The sequence below is a fragment of the Lonchura striata genome, chromosome Z (genome assembly GCF_050655825.1).
Source record: "Lonchura striata isolate lonStrDom1 chromosome Z, ASM5065582v1, whole genome shotgun sequence".
NCBI classification, from domain to species: domain Eukaryota; kingdom Metazoa; phylum Chordata; class Aves; order Passeriformes; family Estrildidae; genus Lonchura; species Lonchura striata.
In genome coordinates, this window is record NC_140740.1 from 47399780 (window position 1) to 47418126 (window position 18347).

At 40.7% G+C, this 18347-nt stretch overlaps 1 protein-coding gene across 14 annotated transcripts in view; it reads left to right on the plus strand.

Moving 5' to 3' along the window:
* The window catches only part of UNC13B (unc-13 homolog B), a 206414-nt gene that overhangs the window by 145687 nt on the left and 42380 nt on the right, over positions 1–18347 (plus strand). For all 14 annotated transcript variants that reach the window (XM_085566067.1, XM_077790533.2, XM_021554690.3 and 11 more), the window contains 9 exons: positions 593–762; positions 2341–2456; positions 4260–4423; positions 6395–6545; positions 7478–7546; positions 8799–8888; positions 10314–10448; positions 11241–11374; positions 12282–12367. In XM_085566067.1, the coding sequence (XP_085422193.1) occupies positions 593–762; positions 2341–2456; positions 4260–4423; positions 6395–6545; positions 7478–7546; positions 8799–8888; positions 10314–10448; positions 11241–11374; positions 12282–12367 (1115 nt within the window). The remainder of the gene's footprint in view (positions 1–592; positions 763–2340; positions 2457–4259; positions 4424–6394; positions 6546–7477; positions 7547–8798; positions 8889–10313; positions 10449–11240; positions 11375–12281; positions 12368–18347) is intronic.

Below are 18347 nucleotides of genomic sequence, written 5' to 3' on the forward strand. Positions count from 1 at the left end.
CTACCTGAGCTATTTTTCCTTGTTTAGAAGCCAGCACAAAGGGTGTTCATCACAGGTCTTCACTGTGCTAACCTAGAAACTGCTTAAAGACAGGTATCCCTTACAGACTACAGCTGAACAGGAGGTCATTGATGGAGAGAGCTGCTGAAACCAGTTAGATGATGATTGTCATTTTTGGCGGGGGTGCATGCTGGCATTAACTAGCCTAGCTTTCCCCAGGCTTCTGTGGGCTTCACAGCAAAACTGACAGCTGTGAAGAGAATTTCCAAGTTCTGTGAGTTGCTGCTGACAGTGAGGACAAGCAGCAGAGTCACAGCTGCCTGAGGAGTCAGAAGCTGGTGGCTGAGGCGGGGACACGGTGGTCATTCAGCATGTATTTGGAGCATCTGCTATGTCACAGGAGCATTTAGAATGCACCAAGTTGTGTGGTTCACATCAGACACTGCACTTTTGAATAAATACACAGTATTTACACTTTGCTAATAAGTCTCTCTGATGCTGGAGGAGTGGGTCAAGAGGAGTACAGAGAATGTAGCAAATAAATGTTGGCTGCATTGCACACTCTTAAAATTACATTTTCTGTTGTTTGCAGTGAGTGCCATAATTCCTCTGACCGGATCAAGGTGCGAGTGTGGGATGAAGATGATGACATTAAGTCTCGTGTCAAGCAGAGGCTGAAACGCGAGTCAGATGATTTTCTGGGGCAAACAATCATTGAAGTTCGCACTCTGAGCGGAGAAATGGATGTGTGGTACAACCTTGGTGAGCAGGTCTTTGGGACTTGTGGGAACTCAAAATGCCTCTCAGACATTTTTAGAGGTTCCAGGCCTTGGTCAGAAGCATTCTAGACCCTGGCAGACAGCTGAAAAACAGCTGTGATTTTGAGTTTGAGCCATGGAATGAATTACCAACTTTGGAGGTGGAACAAGCAGTCACAAAAGGTTAGATAGTATAGTATAAATAATTACAAAGTAGAGGGGAAATTTTTTTAGTATTGTGCAGGGGGGTTTTAACACATGTACAGGGGGGTTTTCACTTTGTACATGGGGGTCAGAAGTTCTAAGATGGAGGAAAGTGGGCTGATCCTGTTCTTCGTCCTTCTTTTTCCTTACCTCCATGTTCCTGGTGATGTTGGCACTCACAGATTGGTTTAGAGTAGAAAAACACTTGGCAACGTAGGTAGTAGATACTGGGGAATAATTGTAAACATGTTATACATAATATATCTTATAAAAGATAGCAGCAGCCCTGGGCGGGGGGAGAGACGAAGAAGACAGCAGATAGAGAGGATGTCAGGGGGTGTGTGTGCCTCTACCCAGGCCACTGATCAAATAGCTGCAGTCCAAGAACATAATCTGTTAGATAACTAGCAATAAACTGCCTTGAGACCGAACAGCTAAAGCCTGCAGAGTTTTTCTTTGGAAGCACAGGTTGGAGGAGGAATTTCACCACCATATGAGACCCCAGAGCAAGGCCGGGGTTCTCACAGGGACTGAAAATGTGTTATGTGTTGATTTGGGAATGTTTGAGAGCACTTGGATGCATGTAGACAATTTACAAGAAAGGAGAAAAAGGTTTACATGGTTTCAAGGGCATATGATGCTGCTGCAGAGCAGCTGCAAAGCTGATCCCAGTTAAAATGGAGTGCAGTGTGCCAGAAGGTTGATGTTTTTTCTCTGTCAGCTATTTAAAAATACTATGGAAGAAATGCTTGGAGCAAAACTCTATTCCGCCTCTGCTGGAGACATGCTGTCCTGTGTTCTGTTTTTTTAGATGCCAACACAAGCATTTTACCAGTCTATAAGAACTTCAGGTGCACTGCACTGAGCTGGCAAGTTGTTGAGACATTTTCCAGTGACTGTTGTAGAAAGTACCAGCAAGCAACCATATGGTGCTGAGCTGACAGGCACTGGACCTGTCATCTCCTAGGAGATCCAAAATCTTCTTCCAGCAGTTCCCAGGAGTTCATGGCTATGGTGAAGTTAGGGACAAATTCTATATCAGTCAGCCCTATTCTCAGAAAAGGAGTCTGTCCTTAGTGGTTCTAGTTTAGCTGACTGAATCCAAGACCCTGTAGCACATTTGCTGGCAGAAAGACTGTCTTATGTCTAAAGATGCGCATGTTCTAATTAGATGTGTCATATTGAGGGTATATCATGGCAGTTGTTGTGCTGATGTCTACTTAGTGTTATTCAATGTTTTGCAAGAAAAGAGAAAGTTTTGTCTGTGGTGTCTCAGCCCAAGGTTCCAGCAGTTTCTTTTGCCAGTGTTGTCACCCTGAGATGGCTGTGCTCTGAACATGAACAATGTATATAATTGCTGATGGTTTTTGCCTTCTAGAGAAGCGAACAGATAAGTCTGCGGTGTCTGGGGCTATTCGTCTGCAAATCAGTGTGGAGATCAAAGGCGAGGAGAAAGTAGCTCCATATCATGTTCAGTACACTTGCCTTCATGAGGTAAGAAGTGTGAATATGTGTTAATTCTGATTATTGAAAAAGCAATTTTCTGACCTTCATTTCCTTGAAATATTCCTCCTTGCCCTAGGTGAGACTTCTTTTTCCTGCCATGCATGATTGGTAATTTACTGAATCATCAAACCCACATTTGTCAGGGAGGCAAAGGCAGCTTTAAGCTGTCTCCCTGACACTGGAGACTGGCTGGCTCATTGTGTCCCACTGTCACAGCTGTGCTACTGTCAGAGATCAGGCTTTGATTCCACTCAGAGCCCATGATGAGTTTAAGGTGGAGAGACCTGTGAATTTACTTGAGTGATGTTTTCAACATGTACTGTAGCTCTGTCTTTCTTTAGAGGAAACATACTAAAATGCATTATGAGTAAATTCTGATTGAGGAGAGAGTCTCTGTCTTGGGCTGTTGAGTGATGGAGATATTGACAGTATAAATTCTTATGTGCTGCTGCAGTGGTGTGTAGTTATGAACAACTGTTGAGGAACAGAACATTAAGCTGAGGTTTCTGGGTGCTGACCTGTCTCAGGACTAACTGAGCTAGACAGGCAGTGCTGCAGAAGTTGGGAGAAATCCAAAGATGACTTGTGAGAAAGACTAAAGGGAAAACCCTGTCTTGGAGAGATGCCCAGTCTGTCTGTGTCAAAGAAAAGGCAGGCAGTAGGGTCAGTCTCAAAAGTGCCTGAATAAGGAAGAGTAGCCAGAGCCCTGTATACAAGAGTATCCTGAGGTCAGTGAGGGTTAAGCAAATTCTTCTTACACAGAGAAAAGGACAGTTGTATCACAGAGAGGAATGTTCATCTACAGGAACAGCATATTTATCCAACCATTGAGCTGGAGGAGCTCTATGGTGTCTTCTGGCCTTATTCTCTGAAAGATTAATATGAAGCTCAGAAAGTAGGCTTTCTTTAGTAGGCTGTGTTGTATTTTTCATTTCAGTGATGGCTACTATTTGGTAAGCTGTTTTGGTTTTGTGCTTTGAATGTGCATGATCACTTGCTGCTCTTTTTTTTTGCAAATAGGTATATTTTTAACTATCACTTTTTTCTTTTTTTTTATTCTAAAATGGAGATGTTTTACAGCAAGAATAATATAATCAGGAAGAATAGTACTGTAAAGCAAAGTCCTCTAGCTACTAATGAGATCATTAGACTTTTGTATTGCTTACTGAAGGGAGCCACTCACTGAAAGGCTGATGAATCTGTAAGTGACATGAATTTGAAGATTACTGAGAAGCCCACTGAGCTGAATATGTAATTTCTGCATAGCAATGATAGCTGAAAACTTTTGCAGTGTTTGATAAAGTGAAAGGTTATGTTGAATAGTAATACCAATGTTTAGTTGTTAGGGGTGACCTTAAGGGTATGCTTTTCAGGAAAATAAATAAATTTGTTTGGATTGTTCTGTATAATAACAATTACAGAGCTGTAACATCAGCTAGTTTAAATAGCTTGTCCATATTAAGGCATTTTCATGATGAGGGCAGAAAGGCGTAGGTTTCCAGAAAACTAATTAGTGTAAGTTTCAGTGCACTGAAGCACTCTCCTGCATCATTCACATCGTCTGCTGGGTAAAGTTGTAGGTATGCACATGAAAAATTCAGCTGTGAGATTCGTTTAAGAAGAAAAGAAGATAAAAGCAGAAAATACAGAGTGGGCAGGGGTGAAAAAAGAGGAGGAGAAACAAGACATTTCTGGTAGTGACACCCCATCAGCAGTTCCACACTCTTCATGAATCTTATTGAGCAGCTGTAGCAGCCTCACATAGAAACTTGTTCTTGTTTTGTTTTTCAGAATCTCTTTCACCATCTCACAGACGTACAAGGGAATGGGGTGGTGAAGATCCCTGATGCCAAAGGAGATGATGCATGGAAGGTGTATTTTGATGAGACAGCCCAAGAGATCGTGGATGAATTTGCAATGCGTTATGGCATTGAGTCAATATACCAGGCCATGACGTAAGATACATTTCCTGTGTTTCTTAGTGCAGATAATTGGTGTGACTGATTGATGTAACTCTCACTGTTTAGCAGATGAAGTGTATTGATAATGGAATGCTTGGCAGCAGCAGCTGCTCCTTATGGGGTTTACTGTGAATGGGAAGAGACTTCCTGTCTTTGAATCACTGATGTCCTCAAAGTGTAAAAATGATTGTCTGCCATTTCTGTTTTCAGACTCTTGAATCTCTCTTTGAGAGCTCTTGTGTTAAAAAGGTGTTGCTCAAGGTTCCCGCTGAAGGTTTCTGATATGAGAAGGGATGAGGTTTTGTGGAAGCATTTGTCCTCTTTGTTTGTTGTGGCAAATGTTACAGTTCTTTGAAGTGACTGATTTCCCAGTACTGCTGAAAGCACTTCCAGAAGGTTTGAGTAATGGTGCCACTGATTTGTCGTCTTTGGAGTTAGGTTAATGCAGTTCTGTATCTTCGAAGAACATTTTCCTTGTCACTATACTTGTACTTGGATTTGGGATTAGCCAGTTTTCCTCTTAAAGACTAGTATTGCTATGCTTAGCTCATTTCTTATTTCAAATGTAAATAAAATATAGCAGACAAAAGTGAACTTTTTCATATTAGAAGCTAAAAGTTTTGGGTTATGGGTCCTTAGATGAGTTATGAGCTGTTCATATGTCACCTTGCAAGCAGCTTTTCTGCCTGTTGATTTAATAGAAAATAGAAAAGAATTTGCAGGTTTCTCTGGAGGTCTAATCACAGCTTATAGCAAGGCTACCTTGGAAGTTGGACTAGGCTGCTCAGAAATGTAAAAAATTCCCAAGGGTGATTAGATCCCCATTCCTCACAGCTCGTCTTTTTAAAGCCAAATGAATTCATTTCATGTGCTTATATTTACCCAGTGCCTAAATGACCAATTGGTATATAAATGTTAAGTAACAAGCATGGTTTTGAACTTAAAGAGGTTAGATTTGGTATAGATAAAAGGACAAAGTCTTTTACAGTGAGAGTGGTAAACAGTGGATGGATAGGCTAGGCTGCCCAGAGAGGTGGTGCATGTCCTACCTAACCTGGAAGTGTTCAAGGTCATATTGTTGGGATTTTGGGCAGTCTGGTGTGCTTGGAGCAGTAGGTCCCTGATCACTGCAGAGGTTGGACTAGATGACCTTTAAAGATCTAACCTAAATTGTTCTGTAATTCTGTGAGTCCCTCCGGAAGAAAGTTACATTTGTAAAGTGGTTCCCAGACTAGATTAGATTTCTCAGTGAGTGTTTCTGCATAAAAATGGCCCATCTCTTCTGCCTCTTGAAATGAATTTGCCATTTCCCTTGATATAAGACCTCTTATGCTCCAATTTTTTTAGGACTAACAGATTTTTTAAAAAATTTTTAATAGTTTCACAAGCCTGGATGCTCCTAGCATAATTCTGAGATTTCCTAGAGGAGGGTTCTCTGCATTTAATGAGAATGGGAAAATGCAACTGCATGTGCACACTTCTTGCAGCCTGAATGGGTTAGCCATAAGGAATCACACATATCAGTGCAGCACATGAAATACTAGTGTGTACTCTCACTGGCCATTAATGCTTTCCAGCTGCTACCATCTCATAACACCTGAGAATCTGTGTCTGCCTCAAACAGCAGCAAATTGTGTGAATTTCCTTGTGTCAGGTTTGGTTCTAGGAATTGGCATCAGGACCCAGGGCATCACTAAGTCACATACTGTCAGCAACAAATGGTTGAGAAGCTGTTTTATGATCTGGAAATGGCTGCAGTGAAGAGATTTCTCTTTGGTTTGAGCTGCTGTCTAGATGGCACCTTTCTGAATAAAAACTCTGAGATGCTGGAGTTCTATAAAGTGATGAAACCTAACTTCCATCTGTTCATAGTGCCCGCCAGCAGAAGGGGTCTATTAAAGGGATGAAGTCAAGTCCTGCTGCACAAAAGACACCAGAATCACTTACATCACTGTCCTTTTGCAGGCATTTTGCATGTCTCTCCTCTAAATACATGTGCCCAGGTGTACCAGCTGTGATGAGCACCTTACTTGCCAATATCAATGCTTACTATGCACACACCACTGCCTCCACAAATGTGTCTGCTTCGGACCGCTTTGCAGCCTCCAATTTTGGGGTAGGTTTGTGCATTTGGTGATGTTGCAGTTGGACTTCTTTTATTTGCTACAGTGCTTCCACCCTTCAGTAAATAACTTGTTCTGCTTAAAGAACATTAAATTTGTGAGGAGTTTGAAGCAGTGGAACTCTTTTACACCAGACAAAGAGCATGGGTTTATTGTCTTCATCATCCCACATTTCAGGTATCAATCAGTGTAATGCATTGTGATGTTGATTCTTTGTGCTCACATTACATGGAATGAGCAAACAATAGTAACTCTGCATGTTAGTGCTGTTGGTAAAATATACTGTGTGATCTGGTTATTTCAGAACTTTGTTTTTAAAAACCACAACTGCTTTAGGAGAAAAAAAGTACAAAAGAAGTCTATTCCCTTAATGGTTAAAATGTTTTGTATATTATTTGTGGTGGAGTTGAGCATACTGGAAAAGTATTTGGAAAAACTCATGCCTCCCATCAGACTGAAAATTTATTAATAGATTGAGAGGTGTTCACAATGCCAAATCAGAATTCAGTGGAGAGACCTGACCTCAAGAAGTTATGTCACAAGAAGCCTGTAGTACTTATCACTTATCTAAATAGCATCATAGAGCTGTATTATTGCTCTGAATTAGACTAATTTCTGCCTGTAATTTATTAATCTCTGAATAAGTATTTTCTGTCAAATACAGAAATGTTTGGTGTAAATTGCAGATGGAAAGTCAGAATGGTTTCTGTTCTGCCTCTACTTTAGAGTGATAATGGAGTGTTTTTTCTGACAATTGTGATGTTTCACAGACTTCAGAAATAATTACAGTTTTAAAGTAAATCCAATAATTGAAAGAAAATACTGTTTGCACAATGCCATGTATCCATACTGCTTTCTCCTTACTCTGAAACTGGATTGGACAGTGGTTATACATGAACATTTACTAGTGCTTTCTGCTCAACAGAAAGAACGATTTGTAAAGCTTCTGGATCAGCTTCATAATTCACTTCGGATTGATCTCTCAATGTACAGGGTGAGTGGGAATAAACAGAATCCCTTTAGGTATTTTGGTGGGCAGGGTGGAAACACACCATTTGGATTTCTCTTACATTTCTAACTTCTGGCATAGTTTGTGTCTTAAGGAATTGTCATGACAAGCTTGTTGCTCAAATATACTGTTTTGTTTTGCTCATGGATCGAACTTAAACTTTGTTTTTTTCTTCCATTGTCATTTGCTCGAGACTTCTGAAATAATTTGAGCATCGTGAACTATACTTATCTCTGATACTTCCCCAGAAGTTTCCAGTCTGAGTTGGATTGTATTAAATAATTTTAATTGCTCTTATCAGCTACTTCAGGGTATCAGCTAAAAAGGAAAATAGACTTGTTCTCCCCTACTATGACAGAAATATTTTAGAGCACCTTGTTGTTATTTATTTAAGGTTTGGCAAACTCAAATCATGATGTATGGTCAGGTTTGAGGTTCCCCCCACTTCAGCAGATTGTGAAGAGATTAGTTTCAGATGCTGGCATTAGTCCAGCAAGCTCCATAAACCCTCCACTTTCTTTCTTTGCTACTCCTGAATCAATATTGTCTTATCATGCAACTTGTTTTACTTGCAGTAAAATCAATCCCATCAGCTTGAATGTAAGAATATGCTGAGGAACATGAATGCTATTAAAGGACATGGGTTCACAGAAGACAGTGAGAATGTTGGAAAGGGCACTGAGGTCAGAAGAGTTTCATGTTGAGAAGCAAAGCTAGCTGCATTCAGCATATGTATTTACATATGACATCTCACAGGATTCTAGCTAGTTCCAGTACCATCTTATGGGAGTAGTACTCATTTTTTCTTCTTGGTCTTGTTTACTTCTCTGGAGAGGTGTTTAATACACCACAACCCTTGACATCTCAGAAGAGAAGCCAAAAAATGGAGCATTGAGTGCAGAAAGGAAACACATAACCTTAGGCAAAAGGCCAGGGCTGCCAGTGATGAGGCTGCTCCCAGTCTGCTCCTTCTACAGCCAAGGAGACCATTCCTGCCACCAAGGGCTGTCAGTCTCCTGGCATCCACACACTTTACATTTGTGTGAGGAGCTATTTAATTAAGCAAACAGATAAGCTTCTGCAGCAAAAAGGCTTTATTTATTGAGCATTGTTTTGACTGGTACAAGCTTCTTGAGCAGGAAATGTTTCCAAGGCAGTTTCCTTATTTAGCACATGCTTGAAGCCTTGCATGGATCTGACTGTGCTTTCAAACAGGATTTCCCTTTTCTGTCAACAGAATAACTTCCCAGCTAGCAGTCGTGAGCGGCTACAGGACCTGAAGTCTACAGTGGATTTGCTGACCAGCATCACTTTTTTCAGGATGAAGGTATGGATAGGGGTGGGGGTGGGAATGGCATCTCTGCAGTTTTTTCCCCCCTGGAGTTGATTTCCCATTTACAAACAATTCTTTCATGTTGTTTTGCTTTAGACACTTAAAGGAAAATAGAAATCATCTGCTGACCGTGTATAAACATCCACATTTGATCTTTACTTCTCTGTATTTTGCATTATGAAGATGTAAATTGCTTTTCCCCTATTATTCTTCAGTCATAAAGATGGCACAACACTCTCCTACCCTCCCTCGCAAAAAATCAGAAAAAATGAGGAGGAGGAAGACTAAAGGGAATTGTCTAGTTTTAGGAAGAAAATTTGCTTTTTTAATAACATTAGGAAGGTTTTTCACTATCTAGTAAATATTTTAGAGTTCCTCTTGTGGAGGATGAGATACTAAAATGGGATAATATCTCTCATTAGAGATCCAGGAGCATTGTTATGAATGTTAATGTGCTGGTTTCATAGTTAAGTTTATTGTCCTAGCAATGTGTAATGAGATGACTTTATAGTCCTGATTTTTGGCTTCTAAACTTTTTTAAGATTACAGCCTAATATTGTTGGTTAGTACATGCCACTTAAAAATATTTATTTTATCAAAACAAAGCAAGTGTTTAATTTGAGCTACTTCACAAAGTGCTTAAAATTTTACTCCTAAGCCCTAGCGTAAATGATGATTTAGATCTTTATTTTAAGAGTTTCATTCAGACAGTCTGTCTGTGTTGGAAGCTTGATTTATAGAGATCCTCTGAACAAGTTAGAGGTACTGAAAATATCAGAATTGTCAGGTTTTAGTTGTATTTGCAGGGTGACGATTGCCTGTCTGTTTAGCTTAAAGTACTTCTGCAGCATTTTCCTAAAATAGTGTAACAATGAAATAATGAAAACAGCTGTTATTGCAAGAGGAGAAGACATATCAGTTGGCATGTCCCTAATGATTTTGGTTACTTTAAAATTCAATAAAGCTTGTGATGAAAGATGTCCTTAATGAAAGTTTTTTTGTATTTAAAGGCAGACGTTTGGTCTTTGGCAAGACTTTGCAGATCAGATGTAAACTGCGCTTCTTCCAGTGCTGGGGAAGATTGCCTGAAGGCTGTGTAACAAAGTCCTATAAATTCAGCAGAAATTGTGTCTTTGGTTCAGATTATACACATATCAAGCCACATGATCTGTCTGTTCCAGGGAATCTTCCTTGGCACATCAAAATCTCTTTTATACTTCAGATTGGTCCTGTGGGGAGCCAAGTGTTGTCACTGCTTCTTTATGCCTGTGGAGAGTGACACATTTGTGGTTTCAGGTCATAAGTTGCTGAAAGCAGATCCACCAAGCCTTGCGTGGTTTCCAAAATGGTGATGTGTCCTTTCCCTGTTTGATTTATGAACCTTGCTTTGTTTGACTCTCTTTGTTATCCCCCTGCCAGGTCCAAGAGCTGCAGAGTCCACCCCGAGCTAGCCAGGTGGTGAAGGACTGTGTAAAAGCATGCCTCAACTCCACATATGAGTACATTTTCAACAACTGTCATGAGCTGTACAGTCGGGAGTACCAGACAGATCCTGTGAGTAGCTGATAAGCAGGCAGAAATTGAATTTTTCTGCTTTTTTTAAGATAGTAACAAGAATACTAATTGATACAAAAAGCCAGCACAAACAAAGTTGTGTGATTTGTTATCTTCTGAATGTACAAAATTTTTAATCAATTAATGAGCACTAATTAGTAAGGGGAGGATGATAATTGTTTTACACTAACTAATTATGATGTGTTTTGCCAGCCTCAGCAGTTATTTGTGAAGGGAAGGTTTGGTGTAGCTTTGAGCGAGCAAAAGCCAATTATAGCAACTGTAGGCTGACCAAGGAAACTGTCACTAGCATATGTAAACCTTAAACAGTGAGATTTTGCCTTGTGTTCAGCACCCAGTATCCTGAACTGGATTTAGGAGGTGCCTCTAGACACAAACTCTTCTCAAATGCGTGGCACCTCCACTGGCCTCTATGTGGTGATGCACACACAACATGGCATATAGTCACCAACCAGGTGCCTAAAAAGCAAGAATTTGGAATAGGCTTAGGGCAAATGATGTCTCAGCAGGTCTCCTGGAGCCTGGCCTGCTCCTGGCATGGTAGATGACAAAACAAGAATTAGTTGGATTTGAAGCCAGCAGTTAGCAACATGGTTTGGCATGTTACTGTGTTTTGTGTTAGATTAGACAAGTTGCCAGCAGTCAGTAATTTTAAGCTCTTTGGAAACAAGGGTCCACAGGTGTGCTTGGAGTTTGCATGGTGATTTGCATTTGCCAGCTTTTTCTTTGCCCTTACATTTTATGCTGGTTTTCCAATGGCTTCTTTCTCAGAACAAAACTCAGGACCTTCCTGCCGAGGAACAGGGCCCCAGCATCAGAAATCTTGATTTCTGGCCCAAGCTCATCACTTTGATAGTTTCCATCATAGAAGAGGACAAGAATTCTTATACCCCAGTCCTGAATCAGTAAGAATTCTCTGTGTTATGTTTGGCTGATGCTAGTCTGTGTGTGCACTGCTTTATTTGTTAAACTGCTTTCTGTCTCTTCTGTCACTTGTGCATTTATAGAAATACTTATCTTGTCTGTCTGTCTTTCTGTCTTATCTGTCTCTGTCTATATAAATAACTTTTTGATTGGGATGGAAGAGTTTCAAAATGTTCAGTTACGATGGCGTTCGAGCACAAACACCCTGATTATTACAATCCTGAGCTCAGGGAGGCACCTGAAACTGGGGTGAGAGTTCTTTTGGTTTTTTCTGATGTTGAGCATTTCTGGGGTGCACATTAATGCACACAGTAGTGCTGTGGTGCCTTATACTGTGGTTTAGGAACGTGGTGTTCAATGCAGCACTGGGAGATTGCACTGGGTGGAGTTTGCATAGCATTGCAAAGGACCCTGAAATGGGTCTGTTTAACTTGTGGATATCCCTCCCACAGTCCCACAGGACAGAGAGAGACAGAGATCCTGCAAGGTATTACACACAACTAATTGGATTGTAACCTAATCATCACTGATCTAGCATGATTAGCAGTCACCTATCAGCCTAGTAACCCTCAAAAAGGAGAAAGAAAAAAATGGAAAAGGAAGGAGAAAAAGGTGCAAGGACATAGAGATTACACTCCCAGAATGACTGTGTGACCTATTCTAGGAAAGACATACAGGACCTGTCTTTTTGAGTTAAACAAATTTTTTGGTTTACTTAATCAATGCCTCAGAGTCTAGTCCATTTTCTCTAATATTCACCTAGTCCTTTAGGGTGAAGGAAGCATCTGTAAGGTTGAGCTTTTCAGCTTGTAGCATAGTTCAGAGCTTAAATAAAGAAGAGCCCTTTGCTTTGACACATGCCAAAGCCTTTTTCAAATGTCCCCTCAGGTTTCCTCAGGAGCTTGCAGTTGGGAAGATCAGCGCAGAGGTGATGTGGAGTCTTTTTGCCCAGGATATGAAATATGCCATGGAAGGTAAGAGAACATCTCACTGCTGTTAGCTGACTTGTTGCTGGTCTCTTGTTCTCTAGAGAAAATGAGGCTTAAGCTCATCACCACTCATTGGAGCAGGGATTTCTAGTGGTTTGTTTGTTTGTGCACGGTTGGTTTATGTGTTTCAAGTTGTTCATTGACATCCCAGCTGGTTTGAAATCAGAAGCTCCCTTTGGCCTAGAAGTTACAATGGCTTGGATCAGCAGCCAGCAGCAGCTTCATCTTCTTCTGCTGTGGTAGAAAGGGTTGGAGAGGTTGGTGGAGTCTGGGTTGTGCCGTGGCTCTAGTTCCCTGGATAAAACTGCACAGGTTGTCTAAGCCATTGGAATAAAGATGCTGTTAGAACAATTCCTGCTGCAGACATCTTCATTTCCAATTAGTCTTTGCATAATTCCATGTCCTAGTAAGGAGGAAATTTTACTGTTTCTGAAAATGTTTTAGGCATGCAAAACCCAGCAAACATCCAGAAAGGAATTCTTCTGCTTGCATTACTCTTCTGATGGTTGGTTTCTGAACTTGATTTTAGTTCTATACATTGATTTTCACAATCTCACCAACTTTTCACAAGTTTCAGAGAGCAGCTCCCACTGTCTCTGCAGAGTTGGGCTTTATGCTCATTCATTAGGTGAGATTGTGATAAAACAGAAGTACCAGTGCTGTCTGTGGCGGTATTTATATTTCAAATCAAAGTTAAACTACTGCTTTTGGCCTCTCACAAAATCTTGCTCAATCCGCTTGTCCTCACTTCAATCTGAACTCACTTACAGGAGTGACAGCCAATTAGACTCTTCAGATTGCTAGGAAAAAATGCTGCCAGTAAGACAGCTACCTGGATTTTGTTCTTTGGAAACAGTCTGTGGGGTTGCTCTGTAGGTGAAAAAGATTGACTCCATTTATTTTATTAATCTCTGTCAGTGCAACAGGTGTAGAGACTGTGCTGTAGGGGGACACTCTTTGACAGGTGAAGGCTTGAATCTGACATGCGACAGGGCTGGATAAAATGGGCTCAATTCTGTGTTAGGAACTTTTTAGGAATGATTTCTTTCCCTAGAAATCATTTACTCCTGCAAACTATTTTAGCTCCCCTTTCAATTCTGTCCTTATTTATCTAGGAGGGATGGAGCACTGCTCCTATGAAGAAAGACAGAGAGAATTGCATTTGTTCAGCCTTTGGGGTGTCCTGTTCTGGGGTACCTGAAGGGAGCCTGCAAGAACAATGGAGAGGGACTTTTTACAAGAGTGTATAGTTACAAGACAAGGGGGAATAGATTAAAAGAAAGAGAATAAATTAAAATTAGGTATTAGGAAAAAATTCTTCCCTGTGAGGATGGTGAGGCACTGGCACAGGTTGCCCATAGTAGCTGGTTTTTCCCCTTCCCTGGCTGTGTTCAAGGCCAGGTTACATGGGGCTTGGAGCAACCTGGTCTAGTGGAAAGTGCCTCTGCCTGTGTCAGGGTGTTGGAATGACATCATCTTTACAGTCCCTTCCAGCCAAAGGCACTCTCTGCTTCTTTCTACTCCTGTGTGCTCTATTTCAGGAATTTATAATGCAGTTTGCTCTCCTACGTGTTGAAAGTGCCCTAATTTCCTCCTTTATCTGCTGCAGTGAGAATTGCAACTGCATGTTTCCAGGTCTTGTAGTTCACCTTCCTAAGACTCCCTTTCCCTGTTGGATCCAAAGTGCAGTTGTATGGCTGTCAAAGGGGACATGAATTTTTTTTTTTTAAAATTTGGTTTCCAGTGCCCAGATTCTCTTGGTCTCCCAGGTTTTCTCTGTTCATGTGTTGTACTATGTCCCCACTGATGACTTTGGGCTTATTTTACCTTTTCCTGATATCCTTCTGGTCACTTGTGAGCTTCTTAAGACAAGCATTGCTATCACCCATGAGCTCCTCAGTGCATAGTAAATACTTGCTGAAAAGAGCATCCCTCTTCAGAATATTTATTGGTGACAAAAGCTGATAAAAATGGAGCTGGTGGACAGGGAATTTTCATTTTGAACAAAAATCTAAAAACTGCATGGTAATTTATTTGTAGTTCTAACTGTTCAAGTTTTGCAGGAGGGTTGAACAGTGATAGAGTCTGTGTTAGGATATGTCTCTTCCAAATATATACTCAAGAAATGCTTCGGGTGCAGAATTCTATTTGAGGCAAGTGCGATTCCTCACACTGCTTTGCTCTCCAGAAATTTGTAAAGATAACCTTTAGAACAAGCTCTACAATAATTCAGTTACAGGCCTTACTACATACATTTTAAATACAGATGATTGCATTAGCTCCCTGCATTTTTTTTTAACTCAGGGCGGGGAAAGGGATTGAAGGAAACTGATTAAATGATGTGTGGGATGATAATTTGATTTGCCAGCCTCAGCTGTTGGCTCTGTCATTTCTCAGGTTCAGCTGCTGTTTTTTCTACCAGTTAACCTGCACCAAGAGTTTCATATTACTTTTCCCCTTTCGTGGCATAATCACTGGGTACATTTCTTGCCTGCTCTGAGATCAGGAGCTCTGCACAAAAGCTTACCTTCATATTTGGAGATATGTGCACATGGGCACAGAGTAGAGTACTTGCCCCTAATTTTCTTCATGGTGTTTTCCCTTATGTTCTCTTCCTAAGTTCTGGATAACATGAGCTCATTCACCTCACCAAGTGGTAAGTTAATGGTCCTTGATGGAGCTTGTAGCTGTGAGTAGACAAAGACTTTCATTTCTTACCCATAGTTTTAGCACTATGGATGTAGTATGTAACACTAGCTCTAGTGTTTTGTAGTTTTTATGCCAGCAATAAACAGACCTGCAAAGAAGACTTGAAATATTATACTGCTGCTGTAGAAATGGAGGGCATGTTCTGTAAGGAGGAGGAGTTCAGACCTGGCTGCATGAAATTGCCACTTCCCTCCTTCCAGCCTGATGCTTCCACTGCTCTCCAGTAGGTAGTGTGAAAGAGGCTTGGGAGGTTCAAGTGGGAGATGGCTTCTCTGAGCTGGAAAGCAGTGTCTGGCTGCCTGAGTTTTTCTTCTCCCATCATGCCTCTCCGAGCTGGAGCTTACCCCCATATGCACCATATAGCCTATGCAATACAATGCAGAAATCTTAATTTATACCTAGAATGTTGAGGTATTCTGACCCAGAATTCATGGCCAGCCTGTGGATGCTGCAGCAGTGTGTCCTTTGGGCATCTTCTGAAGAGTTAGATTGCTATTATGTAAAATATTGAATCAAAAAAAGGAAACACCTATTCTCGATATAAATCAGCAGCTGGTAGCAGTAGTCTTGGCATCAGTGTGCTCAGCTAATGGATATTATACCTTTGGCTGTCCAAAGGAGATACAGCAGAATCTCCAGGATCTACCCCACTTGTTTTCTCTCTCCCCTAAAGCAATGACTACTCAAGGCACCATGCATAGCAGACCCAGCATTTCCCTGTTTGCTGGGTCTTTGAGAAGCGTTCCTTGTTCCCTATAAGCCCAAGAGTAAAACAGGTTAGATACACATGTCCCAGACTTGGTTGGCAAGCTTATGTTACCCTGGAGTCACTGTAGGGTAGAGGATGATTTTCCAAGTGATACAGTTGGCTCCACCTCTGGGATGCTGTCCAATGGTCAAGCAGCTCTATAGCCTCTGTTAGTACACTGTACTTAGTAGTTTTCTCATTTATCTAGTAGTTTTTCTCATTTACCTCCCTGAAACCGCTGTCACCCAGAAATCACAAACACCCTGAGCAAAGAGGCTTCTGCTTTTCCTTTGCTAGGAACACTTTAACAGACAGTAATAGAAAATCAGCATCATCCTTGATAGCAACATTTCATCTTAGTTTGGACACATCAGTATTAGGAGAGGTGCAAATTGGAAACATCTCCGATAGGAAGAGAGACTGAGTAGACTTGGCAGGCAGGATTGAAATAAATCATTCTGCTACTTTGTCACTTCTAATAAGGAGAAGGGGATCAGAGGCACACACAGATGCCAGCTATCTAAAGTGTTGACACTTCAACAGCCCTGGTACCTATTAGAGTTTCTTTACAGAAATTTGACATTATTTGCTGGAAGTTTAACCCATGAAAAATAGGCTAACAATCAGGAAAAAAAAAATCTGTGATTGAGGAGTATGGTAGAAGTCCTGTTCTCTGCCTGAAAAGGAGAACTGGACATAATATTAGAAAGTGTGCTGCTAAGCAGCAGTTCCCTATTAATACCTTAATAATATGGCCTTTGTTACTCCAAAAGCTTTTCTCCAAAGAAGTCTGTTTGGAGCTGAAATCTGCTAAGGAAAGTGTGGGAGACTTACAGAATTCTGTGTTTTCAGGATAAAACACAGCAGTTGCTGCACAATATCTGTGTCCTGTTCTGCTGTTGCTAAGGTGTTTAAAAGCCAGCAGGTTATAAAGCAGAACAGAGATGTTCTAAGACTGATGGCTGCCAAGATTTTCACTTGACTTTTTCTAAAATGGGTTTTCAATGTATGCCTCTGACTGATGTGGTTAGATGTCACCTTCAGGTGGTATTAAACATTTCCACTTACAAAGGAAGCAACTGTTGAAAACAATGTGGGGTCTACTGAAGAGGGAGGGGGAGATGATGCAGGCTGGGGATGGAGGAGGGCTGGGTCTTTTTTGGCTTTCTTTGTTCTCCAAAGAGTTTGAGCTGTTCATTCTTGTCTTCTCTCTGTCACAAGCCCCTCCTTTCTTTCGAATACGTAAAGTTCTTTTTTATGGTGGTAAGACCTCTTTTTTCTTTCAGTTTCCTGTGATTTATCCCTTAATGTCAAGTGTCTCCTTAAGTGCCTAGATGGCCAGGTAGTCCTAGTAGCTGTTCTTGGGTTTATGCTTCTGTGGCTGCTTTGTATCTTCTTCTGCAACTTAGAAGTATTTTAGATGTCCTAGAAAACAGCAAAAAGCTTGAATTGCTTGCTTTTAGTGCATTGTTTAATTTTCAGGAACTAAATCTGGTTAAGGTTCTTTTTACATCCAAGTCAGACCTTTCCTCAGCAGGAACAGCGCTTTGCACGTGCCGGAGCAGCAGCTGGCGGCAGCACACATCCAAGTTAATGAAGTTATAATTGTCCATCGGTTTCCTCACTCACAGGGAGCAGAGCAGACACAGTTACTGCTCTGTTTCCAGTTTTAGATCTGCAAAGGGAGTTCTCATTTTCTTCTACCATTGCTTGAAGTATAGCAGAGGGTCAGCAGTTCAGACACTGAGTATACTCCTGCTTTCTTAGTGCTCAAGAAAGACATGAGGTTATTAATGTAAAACAGGAATGGACTTTACACAGTTGCCTGTAGAGTGAAATGGACCATAGTACATGTAATTTGTCCATTGAACCATCACTCCTGAGGGTTATGTCTCTCAGATATTGGGCATTTTAATCTCTCTAAAACAAAAATTGTGTTTCCCTTTTTTCTTTTTTTTTTTTCTTTTTCTTTTTTCTTTGAGATTGTATCTGTATTTGGTCTGTGGTGTGCACTAGGAGGAAATGTGTGTTACACTCTTACAAAAGCTTGTAAAGAAACCAATGGAACATTCAACTGCTTGACAGTTGACAAAAGTTTATGGAAAAATTTGGCTTGAACATTTCTCTGGATTTTGTTTTTTCAACTGGATAATTCACACCTGATTTGAACTTTATTCTTGTGCAGGTTGATGAAGGTTCAGGAGAGATGTGGAAGTTTCTCAATGTTTTGAATTAGTTGCAAGAGTTCACATTTACCTGAAAATATATAATGTTGTAAGATAAGCATGCCTGTCAGTTAATAAGCCATTCATAGCTGAGAAAAATACTCACTCTTTTTAACATAGCTGAAACCTGTCTCCACATAAGCAATGATGCCCTTGGAAAGTTACATCATTGATGAGGTTTCCATGTTAAAGATCGAAAGAAGAGTCTAAAGTGAAATACTGGGGTAAAAACCTGAGTCTAAGCCAAAATCTTGTATGTTTTAGTATAATATCTCACATTGTA